At 38.2% G+C, this 15812-nt stretch overlaps 1 protein-coding gene across 1 annotated transcript in view; it reads right to left on the bottom strand.

The window, feature by feature from the left end:
* Aspm (abnormal spindle microtubule assembly) overlaps positions 1-15812 on the bottom strand; it is a 43490-nt gene that overhangs the window by 20264 nt on the left and 7414 nt on the right. Inside the window, exons 6-17 of the mRNA XM_021197629.2 lie at positions 14953-15198; positions 13995-14062; positions 10323-10464; positions 9650-9780; positions 8904-9079; positions 7841-7986; positions 7666-7751; positions 6675-6896; positions 4748-4955; positions 4490-4632; positions 4094-4222; positions 1564-1758 (exon numbers count right to left, since the gene is read on the bottom strand). Of these exons, the coding sequence (XP_021053288.1) occupies positions 1564-1758; positions 4094-4222; positions 4490-4632; positions 4748-4955; positions 6675-6896; positions 7666-7751; positions 7841-7986; positions 8904-9079; positions 9650-9780; positions 10323-10464; positions 13995-14062; positions 14953-15198 (1892 nt within the window). The remainder of the gene's footprint in view (positions 1-1563; positions 1759-4093; positions 4223-4489; positions 4633-4747; positions 4956-6674; positions 6897-7665; positions 7752-7840; positions 7987-8903; positions 9080-9649; positions 9781-10322; positions 10465-13994; positions 14063-14952; positions 15199-15812) is intronic.

The raw sequence follows: 15812 nt of genomic DNA, 5'->3' as shown, positions 1-15812 counted from the left end.
TAACACCATCCTAACACAGGGTTTCCCCTTTTACCTTTATAAACTGCCATTTGCCTCTGTCTCCTCTCTGTCCAAGGCAGTTGTCTGTCCCCTCAGGACAAATATCCCCCCCCCCAGCCCAGCCCCCTCCTCCCCTTCTCTTTAGTCCTCTTTGTTATTTGTCCCTCCAGGGCAAATACATTTCCTTTGTGTTGAGATCTTGGTCTTTGGGTGTCTTCTGCCTACACAGATCCTTCAAGTGCTACTTCCAGGTAAACAGGATGAGGACATGAAAGGCACATTCAGATAGCCTTTACAATGGTCAGAACTTGAATATCAAATGTCCATCCACAACAGAATGAAAACTAAGCAGCAACTTACTCAACACTGATAATCCTCTCAAATGCAATAGTAGTAAATGAAAAGAGTTTATAGAAGTCTGAGCTCAAGAAAGGACACAACTAATTTAAAAGGCTTTTAAAAAGCTGTGATTACTATAAAACAGCCAAAGGTAACCTGGGGCTGGGGTAAAAAAGTTAACTAACTCTGTGAAGTGGCTTATAAGAGGCCGGTCATATTCTATCCCACAGAAAGGAGATAATTACATGGGTATTCACTTTCTGAGAAACCACCAGGTTCTATAATATCATTGAATGCAATTTCCCATGTATAATATTTTATTTTTAAAGTGATTCAAAATGAGATAATTTATTAAACTAATCTAGCATTTTGAGTAGACAGAATCAAAGCTTTTACATTTCTATAAGACATACATTTATAGGGTAAAGCCTCAATGATATTTACAGGGGATGAATTGAAATAGCATACCTCATTAATGTTAGAATTCATTATAAAAATGAATTGATACCCATCCATGGAACACTTTTGTCTTTAAAAGTAAACAATATAGGCATTCTGTTCACCAGTGATCACCACTATTTCTGAGATAAAGCAAAGGAGATAGAGAGGAAAATGTCCACTTTGCTCAGAGAAGGATCGAAAGTAAAGAAGCACAGACTAGCCTGGTGCACCAGCACCTTCCATGGTATAGAGATTACAAAGCTCTAATGTAAAACACAACTGCAAGGGGCACACAGCTTCCTTCCGCTGTGTCTCAGCCTTATGTTATGCGCAGCAGCAAACAGCAAGGAGGTGGAAGGAAGCCCAAGCGCTTAGCTAATTAGGCAGTCGCCCTGTGTCCTTGCATTTCACATCCTTGAATTCAAGCTAATGGCAGACGGGAGATGCCTGTGGAAAAGAGCAAGTGTCTGACTGAATCTGCAAACACTTTTCTTGTCACTGTTCCCTAAACAATATAGCCTGACTAGGATCCACACAGCAGTTACATAGTACCAAGTCGTATAAAGAAGTTTTAATAATTTAAAGTAAATGGAGATTGCATAGAAGTTATATGAAAATGCATCCAGATCTGGATACCTACCCGGGGTTCCATGATCAATCCCCCCACCCCCAATGAAGCAAGGAACAACAATATTGGTCACGGAAAATTATATCACATATTTCCTTCTTTGCTAAACTAGGCATACAATTTTTAAGTTTAAATTTCATTCCAGAATATCATACCTGAATGAGCGATGCTGATTTACTTTGAAGTTTTGCCAGTTTTTCATTTCTCAGCATCAGTAACTTCCTCTGTGCTGAGACCCTTCGCCAACATTTTTGAATGACCAGAGCTGCATTGACTTTTTTTTGCAATCTTCGTCTACTTAGAAAATTGAGAACAAATGACTGAATAGTTCTAGCAGCTTTGTCTCTTTCCTTTAATGAGGAAAATAAAAACAGAACTGTGTTAACAACCACTTTATCTCTTTATTCTTTGTAAAATAATCAATTTTTATACATTATGTATATTAACAATTTATAAAAAAAAAAAAAAAAAAAAAAAAAAAACAACCCTCCCTTACTCTAGGCTTAAGTTCATCCTGAGGCTCCAAGTGCTTCTAGACCAATCAAAAAGGCAAGTGATTAGAAGAAACAAGCATCCCAAGAACTAAACTAAGATAAAATACAGACACATCTGGTCTATCACACATCATCTGCAGAGAAAAACAGGATTAACTCTAATACGATTCTGACATAGATCCAGAACTCTCATAGGAAAGCTGTATGCATGGCATGCACAATGCTTTTGCAGTATAAGGTAGTCTTGCTTTGTTATAATTTGAGCAAAGCAATACATAAATAGGAGAAACAATATACCCCTCCTTTATTACAGATCACGAGGAACAGGGGACACAGTCTGCACTGTGAGAACCAGAGCTGAGAGGAGAAGCTGTGTGTCCTGGGACAGAAGCCAGCATCGTGCCCACCCCCACTTGTATTACTTTAGAAAGTGACTCCTATGGCCACCAACTATTTCCTATCTCACAGTTCATAGGTGATCATTACATCTCATTAAAACAACGACTAGATGCAGCACTTATGACCTGGACTAACGGAGGCACAGAGTCACAGGACTTGTCAGTTGGTAGGCAGGCAATAGCCAGCATCTCACAGGCTGTTCCTGTGCTCACCCTGCTGTACTCTACTCAACCTGAGTTGAGTGGTGGAAAGAACAACTTACAGCATGACTGACAGACACCCTTTATGTTACTGACTGGAGCATCCCACATGGAAGGAGGGGCTCTACACATCAGTGGGTGCCATCTGCAGGGAAGAAGAAGCCACAATGCGTGAGAACTAGAGAACAACTGATCAAACTGTCATTCGAGAACATGAAAAAGGCAATCAATCAGTAGATTAAAACAATTACCAAGGAACAGGAAAGGCCACATACTAGGCCACAGCACTAAGGAAAAAAAATAACCTAGACCACTGTAACCTTAGGAGAGAGGACATATGCCTACCAAAGTGGCCAGGCCATCATACCACATTTCAGTGTCTCTTCTAAGCACTTCTTTGTAAGCAGTTCAGCTAGAAGTGAGTGCACTACTAGAAATGATGGTAACTGATAAAAAAGATTTTAGAAGTGATTGAGCTCAGAAATACAGAATGTTTGAGTCAGAATTAAAAACACCAAGGGCATCTTGGATGAAAGAGACTGAAGTGAAATGAAACCTAGCTCAACTACAAGATCTGCTTCACTTCAAGCAACTAAAATCCACAACTTTACCAGTCATTAGATAAGGTGTTGACAGAGGGAGGCAAATGCACTACAAGAATTATCAAGACAACTTCCCTAAGCTAAGGCTACTGTGTTCACATCTGCAACTATTGGCCATTCTCTAAGCCATGACATTATTTTAATGCCATACCTATGATTCTATGATCAAGTTACCAGTTTCTTTTATTTCCCCACAAACAGACCAAATACTGTGATTTAATTTAATTTAGAGTTTGTATCTACTGATGGATAGGAAAAAACAACATGTTGAACTTACCAGGGGACCCAGGAAATATCTACCTGCCATTTCATGGCCACACAGCTTGAGTGACTCTACTATCAATGGAGGGTTTATACTAATTATAACAATAGCATCAAAGCAAAATCTAAAAGCTGAAAGGGTATCTCAGGATAATCCTTATCAGCCTAGCAGCTCAGGAAATGCGTATGAGGATCTAGAGAGGACGCTACATATGTTCCCACTTAGAAAGATACAGATGGATGCCATCATCACCATGGAAGAGTGGGGATACTGCCAGCAGAAGCAACAAGCAGTGACCAGATATTCAACAAAATGTAACCAGAACTATAACAATTCCTTTTAAATTAAGCTTTTGTGATGGCTCATCTTGGTTGTCAACATGACTGAATCTGAGAGTCATTACAAGATCCCACGGACTCAAGCCTAAGGAGCACTAAGACACGGGCAGTCAAAGCACTCCTGAGACATCAAGAGACCATTCCTGATCTCTGGAGGCAGGGTGGACTGCAGTAGAAATCAATAGTAAAAATCGTCACACATTCACAAGAAGTTATCTATGGCCTGCAGCAGATTATGGGAGGATTGACGGAACGGAAGATACATCAGTATACCACATTTATATCTCTGCATCCCCAAACTAGATGCAATTAATACTTTTATCTCAACCATCTCTATTTGTAAAATTCATTGGAATCCTGTGAGATACTGTTCTCATTTTCCACAATTACCTGATGGTGTTTCAGATCTCTTTTTAGTTTATATTTTCTCCATGTCGTCTGTATAAGTCGAGCTGCTCTTATTTCTTTACGGAGATCCAAGAGCCTTGCACAAAGAAATGACAAATACGTGATAACCACCTAAGGAAATATAAAAGAGGAAAGCAGAGGGTCATGTGGGAACCGTCTCTCCCTATTGCCCTCCAAGCTGCATGAAAGACACTGTCAGTCATGTGTGGTAGTTCCTACCTTTAATCCCAGCCTTCAGGAGGCAGAGGCAGGCTAATCTCTGAGTTTGAGGCCAAACTGATCTGCAGAGAGCAAATTCTAGGACAGCCAAGACCACACAGACAAACCTTGTCTCAAAAAGCAAAACAAAGAGCTATTATGAAGAAATCGTTCACCAACCTTTTCGTCTGGAATTGTATTTGACATGTCTGAATGATGAATCATAGCAGGTATTCCTCCAAGATCTCTAGCTGCAGATCTCACCAAATGAAAATTTTTCTTCTCGTTTTCTAGAAGTTCTTTGTACATTTCTGGAGTACTTTCTATTACATACACAAGTGAAAAAGAAATGACTGTAGCCAAAAAAAAAAAACAAAAAAACAAAAAAAACCAAAAAAACAATGAAGCTGAAGACTTAAGCAGACTAAAGGGACTAACCGTGATCAAGTGCTTCAAGAGACAGATCCAGACAACCTCCTTCAGATTCAGATGAAGAATTCAATACCACTGAACCAGTCTGTGTGCAGGCCACAGACTGAGTGGTGCGCTGGCATATAGCATCGAAAGGCACATAGCATGGGTGGTAATGGTGGATCAAATAGCATAGCACACGGCCATCTGAGAAAGACACTGTAAAATTCTCCACCTGAGCACAAACATCAGAGAAGCAATCAGTGCTACTCAAATATTAATATAAACATATTTTAGTAAAAAAAGAAGGGTTTGATTACAGTATTACTATCCTTTGTTGGACAGCATCTCTCAAAACAGCATTACCCTTCCCAGAGTCTGAGAATATGACTTTAGTTGAAGAACAGACACAGAACACTACATGATGACAAAGACAGAGACTGAACTATTGCAGCTTCAAGCCAGAAACCAAAGAGAACCTAAAAGCAGGGCAGGGGAGAACAGCCTTTAGTGAGTTTATGGACTGGCAACTCCTTGCTTTTAGACCTCTGGCTTCTACAACTTATAGAGAATAAAATTGTATGTTAAGTCACCTGACGCACAGTAATATGTCTGGCAGTCTTTGGAAAACTGTAAGAATTACAGTCAATTGCAAATAATCATAAATACCAAATTTGGAGAAAAATGAACCAGTCTCTTAATGGAAAAGTCAGGGTACGCTCCAAAATTTCCATCATCCATAAAGCTTGGCTTATGTGTTTTCAGGATGCAGTGGCATTAATCTCATGGCAAACAGCACCAGGACAGATGCCAAAATGAAGCTCACTTAACAAGTCATTAACCTGAAACAAGATGGCCTTCCTTAGGAATGCTACTGGGTGGTTCAGCACTACAGTTGTGGATCTCAAACAAGGAAATCAAAGAAAAGCAGAAAACACAGTAAGCATATACACCACGCAAAGGACAGAAAGAAGGCAGAGTGTTATCAATCAACCTCAGCGGAGGATGGGCCTCGACACTTGCAGTGAACAAGCAGACAAGCTGTGATGATTGAATTCTGAAACAAATGAATTTAGCCACTTAATGAATTCACAGGTAATAACCAGTCACATCTCTGACCCTTTAGGATTTGATTAAAACATAGAAGGCCACCATTATAGCTAACAATGTTTCTAGTGTCGATGTTTTTGAGGTGTAACATGCAATGTGTACTACTGATCGCCTTTAATATTCCTTATTAAGGAGTTTATATGTATGTGGGAAAATTTTTAAAGTATTTTCACTTAAAAGTTCATATCCTATAGAAAGTATCGCCCTAACAAACTATCATAAAGACCCAGTCAAGGTCTGTTACTCTCTTCTAAATGATGTTTCTTTGAATATTACAATAGAGTAAGATTAGGATTTCCACACCCCAATTTTATGTAGTATCAGCCTTTAAAATTTTTCTTTAATTTGGACAAATTAAATGTGGACAAATGTTTTACACACACACACACACACATCATTGTAGCCTATTCAGTCATTCTTTCTCCCTTATTATCCTTTTTCCTCCCTCTTGACAGCATCCTTCTGGTTTCATGTCAAATGTGTGTGAATATATATGGATGTATATAAGTATATATTGTTGTTATGTGTATTTAAATCTACTTTTAGTATAGGAGAGAGGATATATAATATTTGTCTTTTCTCAAAATTTTTAATCTTTCTCAGAGATAAAATATTATTGTGCACTGCTCAATTGATGATTGTCCATATAACAGGTTCTACAGACTATAAGGTGATAATAATTACTGATAAATAATCTGCTAATAATGAATGTGCATAGTGTCTCTGTGTGTATGAAAGCACTATAACTATTAGATATTAAAGAAATACATAACAAGATTTTATATACTGTTATACCTTAACAAAGGTTTAAAATATATTAAAAAACAAAAGGAAAAAGACTAACCTTTTTATTATAGAAGGCACAAACTGCATTTACCCAATCCATCAACAACTGCACACTGTCACCATAGCGTTCAAAGTTCCCACTAATCCTTTTGTCTCTTTGCTTATTAGTAATAGCTTGCGAAGGGCATGTTAGTGCAGACATAGCTCTCTTTATACTGTGTGTGTGCTTTAGAAAATCAATTTCTTCCTTTAATTGATCTAAATTAAGGGAAATATCCACCTGAAAAATACAGAAACATTAAATACATTTTTGTATGTTTTCCATATTTCATTTTTAACCCACAAAATTTAAAATAACTGTCTCTACAAAAAGAAACTAAAGAAGATGGGGGATAGTCTAATCAGAAATGTTAACAAAACAGGGAGTGGCACTCGTGGACAAACCAGGTGTGGCATCACATTATCTAGGGGGACAGAGACAGGTGGATCCTGGGGACTTCCTGGCCAGCCAATCTAGCCAAATCAGTGAGCCATAGCTTCAATAAATGACTTTATCTCAAAGAATAAAGTAGACAGCAACAGAGAAGAAAATACCCATTGCTGCCTTCTTGCCTTTTCACACATATAAACACACACACACCCCACAAACACAGATTTTTTTTCAATCCAAAAAAAAGCTACCTAAAATGTATATTTTAGCACAAAAATTATATTTTTAATGACAAATAGTAGCCACACATAAATGGTAAGAAATGTTTTCCAGTTAAAAATATGAAATTTGGGTCTACAAAGGCGTGGGGTGTATATTTAGCACTATTTCTTCTAAGATGGAAACTTCACCTTCCGTCCTTTATGAGGATTTTACTTTGCTGATAGTATAAAAAAGATTTAATTGTAAAACAAAAGCAATTATCACAGTTCATAGGACAGACTAAAGCTTAGAAAGTGCAACTGACTATTGCTAGTCTTTATTTAATTTAAAAGTGACTTTAATAATCAGCACTCAAAATTGATTGGAAAAAAAAAAAAAAAAGGTAAACACACAGTACCTGGAAGGCGAATGCTATTTTCCAAAGCAACCCAAGGGTCTTCTCTCTGTGCCTGTCCACGATATCCTTAGACAAGATGGTACTCCCTACAAGTGAAAGGCAGTCCGTTAGGACAGTATGTGCACACGTCAGGCTTCAGCAAGGACACGAAGCTTTATTCTGATTCTGTGTTTACCATGCTCATCAGTCAGTGGAACTCCGCGTGATTTGAGAACCTGAAGGACGAGATCAACATTGTGCATCTTTTGAACTCGACTTATTGCAGGGATCCTGAGTTTGTCGGACAGATTCCAGTTCTGTGTGAGAAGCTCCACAGTTCGCCTAAGAGTTAAGAAATTTTCAATAAAACTTCCACAATGAAACTTGTATAAGGAAAAGTTCATTTAAATAAAGATACTGCCCACAAAAGTCACTAGACTCTAAACACATTAAGGACAAAAGGTCTCCCAGAAACTATTCAAGTTTCCGTTGCTTCAGTTAGCAAGTAGAATTGTTTCTCATTGTAAGTCTGGACGTTTGAGGTCTACACATATAAGAAAGAAAAACACAAGGCACGTGCAAATATGAACAATTTAATAGAGCTCTCTACAGTAAGACAGAGAATGAGGAGGAAGGAGTACAGGAGGAAATGTCAGGCAGGAATTAAGATATGGCATATTCTACACAACAAGCAAGCATTTGTTTCTCTTAGTCATCAGAAAATCTCATAATTAGGCATTAACTGTTCCTGATTTTCTATTTTTTTTTTTTTACTGAAGGCACTAAAACTTAGAGGAGTTAAGTAAACTTAGTCACATATCTAACAAGTACTGACTGAGGGTGAAAGCTGAAACAATGTTTTGTCAGTTTCCAAGCAGAGGAGATCACTAGGATGACATCTAAAACAGGCACAGCAGAACCAGAAATCCAACTCCCAGTAGCATCTGTCACTCCCATTTTGTGCTATACAGTCAGAGGAAGTCACTGATGACAGTGTTTTTAGGTATCAGTGTTGATGCTCTTTGTAACCCTATCCTGAGACATCGGGTATTCCCACCCACAGACCCCATTCCCATAACAGCAGTGAACACAAAATTGCATGGTATAACTAATATATCATTTTTGTCAAAGAGAAAACTAAACATTTTTTAAGTTATAAATTTATTGCATCATAAAAAAGTTAAGTATTAATCCAGGAAAACATGTTTTAAAATTTTTTTTAGCCTATTCCATTAAGTAACTCTTTAGCTTATACTTACACAAGGCGAACCCCACACTGTAAGTCCACTGCAAGATTCGTAACAGCAAAATCAAATTCATCAAGTGGTGTCTGAACATGGCTCACGGGTAACCCCAAGAAGCTAAGATGACGAGAAAGGTCACCTTCACCACTTAGGAAATCTCGTGAAAAGGCTAGAAGAAGCTCTTTACTCGCCTATGGACAAAGAGCAAATATGTTTCAGTATTATATATTTTATTTCTGATAACAACAAATCCTTGAAGCAATCCTGTACTTGTAGAAATAATACATGGAGTATAAAGAGACTGCCTATAACCAAGGCAAATGCAAACTCATATTTCCAATTTAAGACCTTGTAAAATTGTTCACAATTAAATACAGAAGCTAGTTTGGTAACACATAACTTAAAATAGGGAAGAAAATTCTCCCCCAAATTAATTCTATATTAGCATAACCTAGTTCATTCTCAAGTCAAAAATTAAGAGTAAAAATTATTGAGAAACTGTCATTCAACTAAAATCAGGCATTTTAAATCAGGGGGTTTGAGGCCTACAAGTATATTCTAAGGAGATAAATCATGGATAAGTTGAGTCCTATGTTGGGGGGGGGGGAATAAAGAAAATGTCACTATGCAAACTCTCATTCCTGCTCCTCTTCAGAATGTCTTCACTGGAAGACAAATGCTTTTTTATGATAGAAAACATGCCACCAAAGCCAAGAAAAAGTTTGGAAAGGAAAATATAAGACATAAAATAAAACTGGTACCTTGAATTCAGCATCTTTACAGAAGAGACAAGGATCATGATCAATAAGCCTGGAAATTTTAGCATGATCAAGGAAACAGATCAACAACAGCAATTTTTTCAATGTAAACTTAGACAAAGCTGCTTCATGACCTTAAAGTACAAACAAAACAAAACAAAACAAACAAACAGTTTATCTATGAAAGGCAAGGATAACCATAAACAAAGCTGGTAGCAAGTACTCCTAAAATCATCAAGTACTTTTCCTTTTAAAAATACTTTAAAAGTACTTTTACTTTTAGTAATTTACAAGTATGAGTCTATTAAGTATTCTATAGGACAAGTACCATTTAATGATATGTCCAATGTATGGAAGGGACAACACAGTATCAGCAATGAAATCTGTCTGGTCTCATTCAACAAAGTTTTTGATGAACACCTACTGTGATAAGCAAGCATTATCCTAGGTTCTGTGTAGTTAGCAGCAAAACAAACACAGTCCCTATTGGACTCGCAGCCTACTGGGTGGAGATCACAGGAAGAAACTGTGATGGAGGAGAGGGCAAGGAAGGAGAGGAGAAGAAAAGCTAGTCAAAAGCAGAGACCTATTGAAATGGATTTGAGAAAGTAAAATTCAAACTACCAGGGACAATGACAAGCTATATTAGAGTATTGCAGTGTGCAGAGCTACTCACCGTCCCGAAACAGGAGAGGAACAGTGGGGTGTCTATATTCAGCTGCTATATCAGGATTCCAAAGTAAGCGATTCAGAATGAACATCGCCAATCCTGTAACATCGCTGTTGTCTGCCAGAGGGATCAGTTCTCCAAAAACTGTCTGCAAAAGAGAAGACCAGGCAAGGTGAGGGTTACATTAAGCCTAAGTGGAAGAGGGAGCTGTTGGGGAGAGCAAGCTGCTGTCTTTTAAGATATAAATATAAATATAAAATATAAATATAAATATAAAACAGCACAGGAGTGACCTGGCTGCTATAGAACATCTTTCACCTGTGCACACAACTTGCATGCATGTTATGTTAGTGTGCATGATGTACTTCTAAATGTAGACAGACAAACTTACTCATCTTTTGAGAAACCTCATTTACATTTGAACTTTTCTTGCTCAGTTAAAGACCTACCACGGATAGGCTCATTGCTCAAATTTAATCATTGTCTTAAACAGCATGTCATTAAAATAATCAAACTTTTATAATAGTTAATGTGAAAGGCTATCTATAAACAAATTGGAGAAAATAACTGAGAAGTATAGGTATGTCCATAAGCAACTATAAATGTGAAATTAGTTTAACATTTACATGCTTATTGATGTTTTTCAAGACATTTAGAAGAAAGGTAAAACTATAAATTGTATTCTGCAAACCTATATGGAAAAACAGGAAAAGATGGAAGCAGACAAGTACTAATGTTATCACTGTCAAAAAGAGGGACATTTATCTTTACGTTCTTATAGTATCCTCAGACATTATGTCCTTTGCAAAATCCTAAGGTCCAGAATAAGATAACGTGTATTAGGGTTCAGTTTCTGACACCTGCTTTCCCAGTGAAAGGATTCCCTGCTCACTGCTGCCTTTACGTCGTCTCTCCTGTCCCCCAGCAGCGCTTGGACATATTCTGAGCAACTTAACACGGATGGAAGGGACGCAAACTACACCTAAGCAGAGGTTTCCAAAGGTCATTAGGTTGGAGTGAGCACTTCTGGGAGCCGTGGCAAAGTGGGGTAACAGTGGTTAAGAGTAACAATGTTGAAATTCTACTCAAAATCCAGAAAGAATTTTACAAGTTTCAGCATAAAGAAATGATAGATGCTTGAAGAAATAAATGTTAAAGATTAACTAGATAATATGCATATATTATATATATAACAAATATATACAATATGTATTGTATATTGATCTAATATAAAAATCTATATAATAATTTAATATATAAAAACATTAACAGCACCACACAATAGTTCAGAGAATGCAAGCAGGAGTCACTATACCTGACTATCAGTCTATTTTAACTTTAGGCATTTATATATAAATTGGTATATTTATGCAAATATACATAAATTAATCCATATGGCACTACTATAAGAAGTATTCCATCTATGAAAGTACTTTGCTAACATACCAATATAAATTCAAAGCTTACCCTGACCTAACTTTATTGATGGAATAAAAATAAAAAATTCAAAATTGACTGGACCTGTCATTAAATATGGCAACAAATTATGTACAAAATAAAAAAAACACACAGTAAGTTCCTCTGTAACAATATGCCAATAACTTATAGTGGCCAGCAGAGACCCACAACTGAGCAAAATGCAGAGAGTGAGAGACTCTGGGCATTCAGTCCTAAATGGGATGTCTCCATTAAATCCTTCCATCTGGGTTAGGAGCTATGCAGAAAAAGAGGCAGAAAGACTGTGAGAGTCAGGAAGAGATGACTCCAGGGAAACAGTCTTCTAGACACAACAGGATGCCACACAGAAGAACCCGCATGCACACAAGTCCAAGCCAGAAAGAGTCCCAGCACTGAGGGAGACGTGGCAGTAGACTGTCCTCTTTAACAAGGAAGCTGTGGGCGACTGATAAGCACCTGGTGGTGTCTCACTGGGTGTGCTGGGCTCTCCGAAGGCCCATGCTCAGGAGCAGTTGGCCAGCACTTGCAGACATAAAAAGGGCATAGCTTTTCAGAGGGCAGTTTGTTTCATTTTGCTCTGTTTAGGCACTCTTTGTCTCATTGGCCTTTTGCTTATTTTCCTTTTCCTTTGTGTATGTTTTTGGAGTGTGTGTTTTTTAGGGTTTCTGTTGTTGTTTTGTTAATTTGTTTTAAGAGGGAGTGTGAGAAAAGACAAATAAAGTTGGGTTCTGGGAAGAACCGGGGCTGGGGGGGGGGGGCACAAACGTGTTCAACGTGGTATGAAAATTGTCTTTCAGCCAAAATGCTCTGAAAAGAAAACTGGTACAGATAGACCTTGAGAGAGACTGATGCCCACCTTTCTGAGGAACCATCAGATCTCCACAGTGGCTGTACAAGTTCGTACTCTCCCAGCAGTGGAACAGGGCGCCCTTTGCTTGGCATCCTCACCAGCACGAGCTGTCACCTGTGTTAATGATCTTAGCCACTCAAGACAGGTATACGAGGGCATCTCAGAGTCGTTTCCATTTGCCTTTCCCTGATGGCTAAGGGCACTGTTTCTCAGCTGTCTGAGTTTCCTCTATTGAGAGTTCTCTGTTTAGATCTCTACCCCATTTTTAAATGGATTATTTGGCTTGCTGATGTTTAGCTTCTTGAGTTTTGTGTATTAGTCTAGTATCAATGTGGAATTGGTGAAAATCTTTTCCCACTCTGTAGGTTGCCACGCTGCTGTCATCAGGAGAACAAGGCCCTCTAAAGCAATCGAGCAAAGCCCATGTGAACTCACAGAGACGGAAGCAGCAAGCACAGGGCCAACACAGGTCTACACCAGGTCCTCTGTGCATAGACTATAGCTTTTAGTTCAGGATTCTCATGAGACTCCTGAGTGTGTGAACCAGTGGGGCTCTGACTCTTGTGCCTGAGCTTGGGCTCTTTGCCCTGTTGGTTTTCCTTGTCCAACATCGATGTGATGGTTTTGTTTTATCTTATTATATTTTATTTTGTTTTGTCGTTATGTGCTAGAAGCCTCTTCTTTTCTAATGAGAGACAAAAAGTGAGTGAATTCAAATGGGAGGAGAGAAGAGGCAGAAATGGGAAGATCAGAGGAAGGGAAATCTGTAGCCTGGATATATTGTATGAGAAAAGAACCTATTTTCAATAAAAGGGTAAGATCTTCATTATCATCATCCTCATCATCATAATAATGTGGACCAAAAATTCGAATAAAATAATTCATAAGCAAATTACTTTGAAACAAAATGCTAATAACTTATAAGAATATGATCTATTCATCCAGTTAAGTATTTAACTGATAGTCTATGTAGGAAGATGGATCAAGTCAACCAAATAAATTAACTATTCTAAGTAAAAACCACATTTTATGAAAAGAGTGTATTCTACTGAAAGTATGTCATTTTAAAAATGAAGTGCTGGGGCTAAGGAGATGGCTCAATGGTCAAGAGCACTTAGTGCTCCTCCCGAGGACCTGGGTTCAATTCCCAGAACCTACACCAGGAGACTACAATAATATATCAGTAATGCCAGCTCCAGGGGAATTGAACACATCTGGCCTCTGGGCACCTACATTCATGTGCACAGACCCCCAACACACACACACACACACACACACACACACACACACACACACACACACACATAATTAAGATAATAAAAACAAATCTTTAAAAAAAAAATTAAGTGATATGAAACCTGAAAACTTACCTCCAGACCAATTCGAAGCCACAGAGGATTATATGACAAGAGCCAATTCAGGACTTTTTGGCGTTGTCCTGAAACATAGGTTAAAAAAAAATTAAGTGTGGATCACTAAACAGAGATAGTAAATACACCTCAACAGAGAATATTAATAAATAGCAATTATAATAAATAAACTTCTACAGTGCAAAACAGAAAAAGTGAGTTATATTTCCTAAACATATGACACACAATTTTATCTGTGAGATTTTAGCCAGCCAAAAAATGCAGCATCAATTGGGGATGTACAGGAAGGAACTGAAATCAGCATCTTAATGAGGTAATTACATGTTTTGTGACATCAATATTCCTGACAGCCAGCACAGGCAACCAATCTTAGTCCCTATAGCAGATGAATCCATGCATAGACATAGACACACTGATACACAGACAGACAGATACACACAGAGAATATTAATCTATTCTAAAGAAAGGTAAATCCTGCCATTTTCTAAAGGCATGGGTGACCCTGAAGGACATTAAGTAAAATAAGCCAGGCAAAGAGTCAAATTCTGTACAATCTCTCCTGCATATGTCTTCTCAAATTATCATGTCCACAGAAGCAGAGAATGGTGGTTGATGGGGCCAGGAAGATGTTGGCTAAAAAGCAGAGAGCTTTAATCATGCAAGGTAAGTTTTGGACAGCTGCTGTATAGAATGGTGACTATATTTACTAACTTATTATACTGCAGAGCTGAAAATAGATCTTATATGCCCTTTACACACACAGACACACACATACAAATATATACGCTAAGGTAACTGTGCATGTTACTTAGCTAGATTGTGACTATCATTCACTGCTCAAGGTGTGACTCCATCCAATTATAAACATGTACAATTTTTGTCAATTATCCATGAATAAAACTGATGAAAAAGGAACGCATTCTCTTTACAGTATTTTTAAAGATTTCTATAATCTTACCAATATCTTTCCAGAGGTGTCGATCTTTTCGAACAAGTAGCCGCCCAACTTCAATTTCGATTTCAACCTTTTTAATAGCTTTAACCATTTTTTCAGAAGTAAACAAGGAGCAAGCTGTACGACGTAATCTATTCAGCCTGCAGCTGGCTGTATAAGCTCTGAGAGATACTTCCTCTTTTGTAGGTGCTTTCAGGACACTGATTTTATGTTGGCTCTCCGCTCCCAAAACAAGGCTGGCAGCGTTCACTAGAGAAAAACAACAAGACAATGCTTCAGATTTCACATCATCTCCACACCTAGCCAAACCCAGCAACTGAGTGCAAGGTGAGATGCTAAAAGGGACTCTTCGTTAAGCCCCTCCAAGCCCTCTATTCACTAAGTGCCTTTGGCCAAGCTCTAATCTGCACATTGCCTAACAAGGTAAGCTTTTCTCGTTAACCTCACACATAACTTCAAACACGAGCACTTGTAAACCTGAGCACTTCTAATGCAGTCTAGTCAGATGGCCTCCCAACAAGTTTCTGTTCCTAATCTTTCTGAATAAAAGTTAAGCTTCTAAGGACTATGATTCAGTTGAATTACAACATAATTTGAATTCTGTGTGCATGCTTACATATACGTGTATGTGTGTGCATGTGCACGTGTGTGTATATGTTGGAAGCAAGAAGATGAGCTTGGGCATCCGTCACTCCTGGGGTGCTCTCCACCTCCTTGTTTTTGAGACAGTCTCCCATTGGCCTGGAACTGACCATGTAGGCTAAGGTAGACAAGTGAACCCCAGGGATCTGCCCCTCTCCATGGCCTCAGCAATGCCCCTGGCTGCTTCCAGGAAGATTCTGGGAACTTAAGTCTTCAAGGCA

Source organism: Mus pahari, chromosome 5 (assembly GCF_900095145.1).
Source record: "Mus pahari chromosome 5, PAHARI_EIJ_v1.1, whole genome shotgun sequence".
In the NCBI taxonomy this organism is placed as follows: domain Eukaryota; kingdom Metazoa; phylum Chordata; class Mammalia; order Rodentia; family Muridae; genus Mus; species Mus pahari.
Note: the sequence above shows the minus strand (reverse complement) of the source record. Positions and strands in the feature narration are given on the sequence as shown.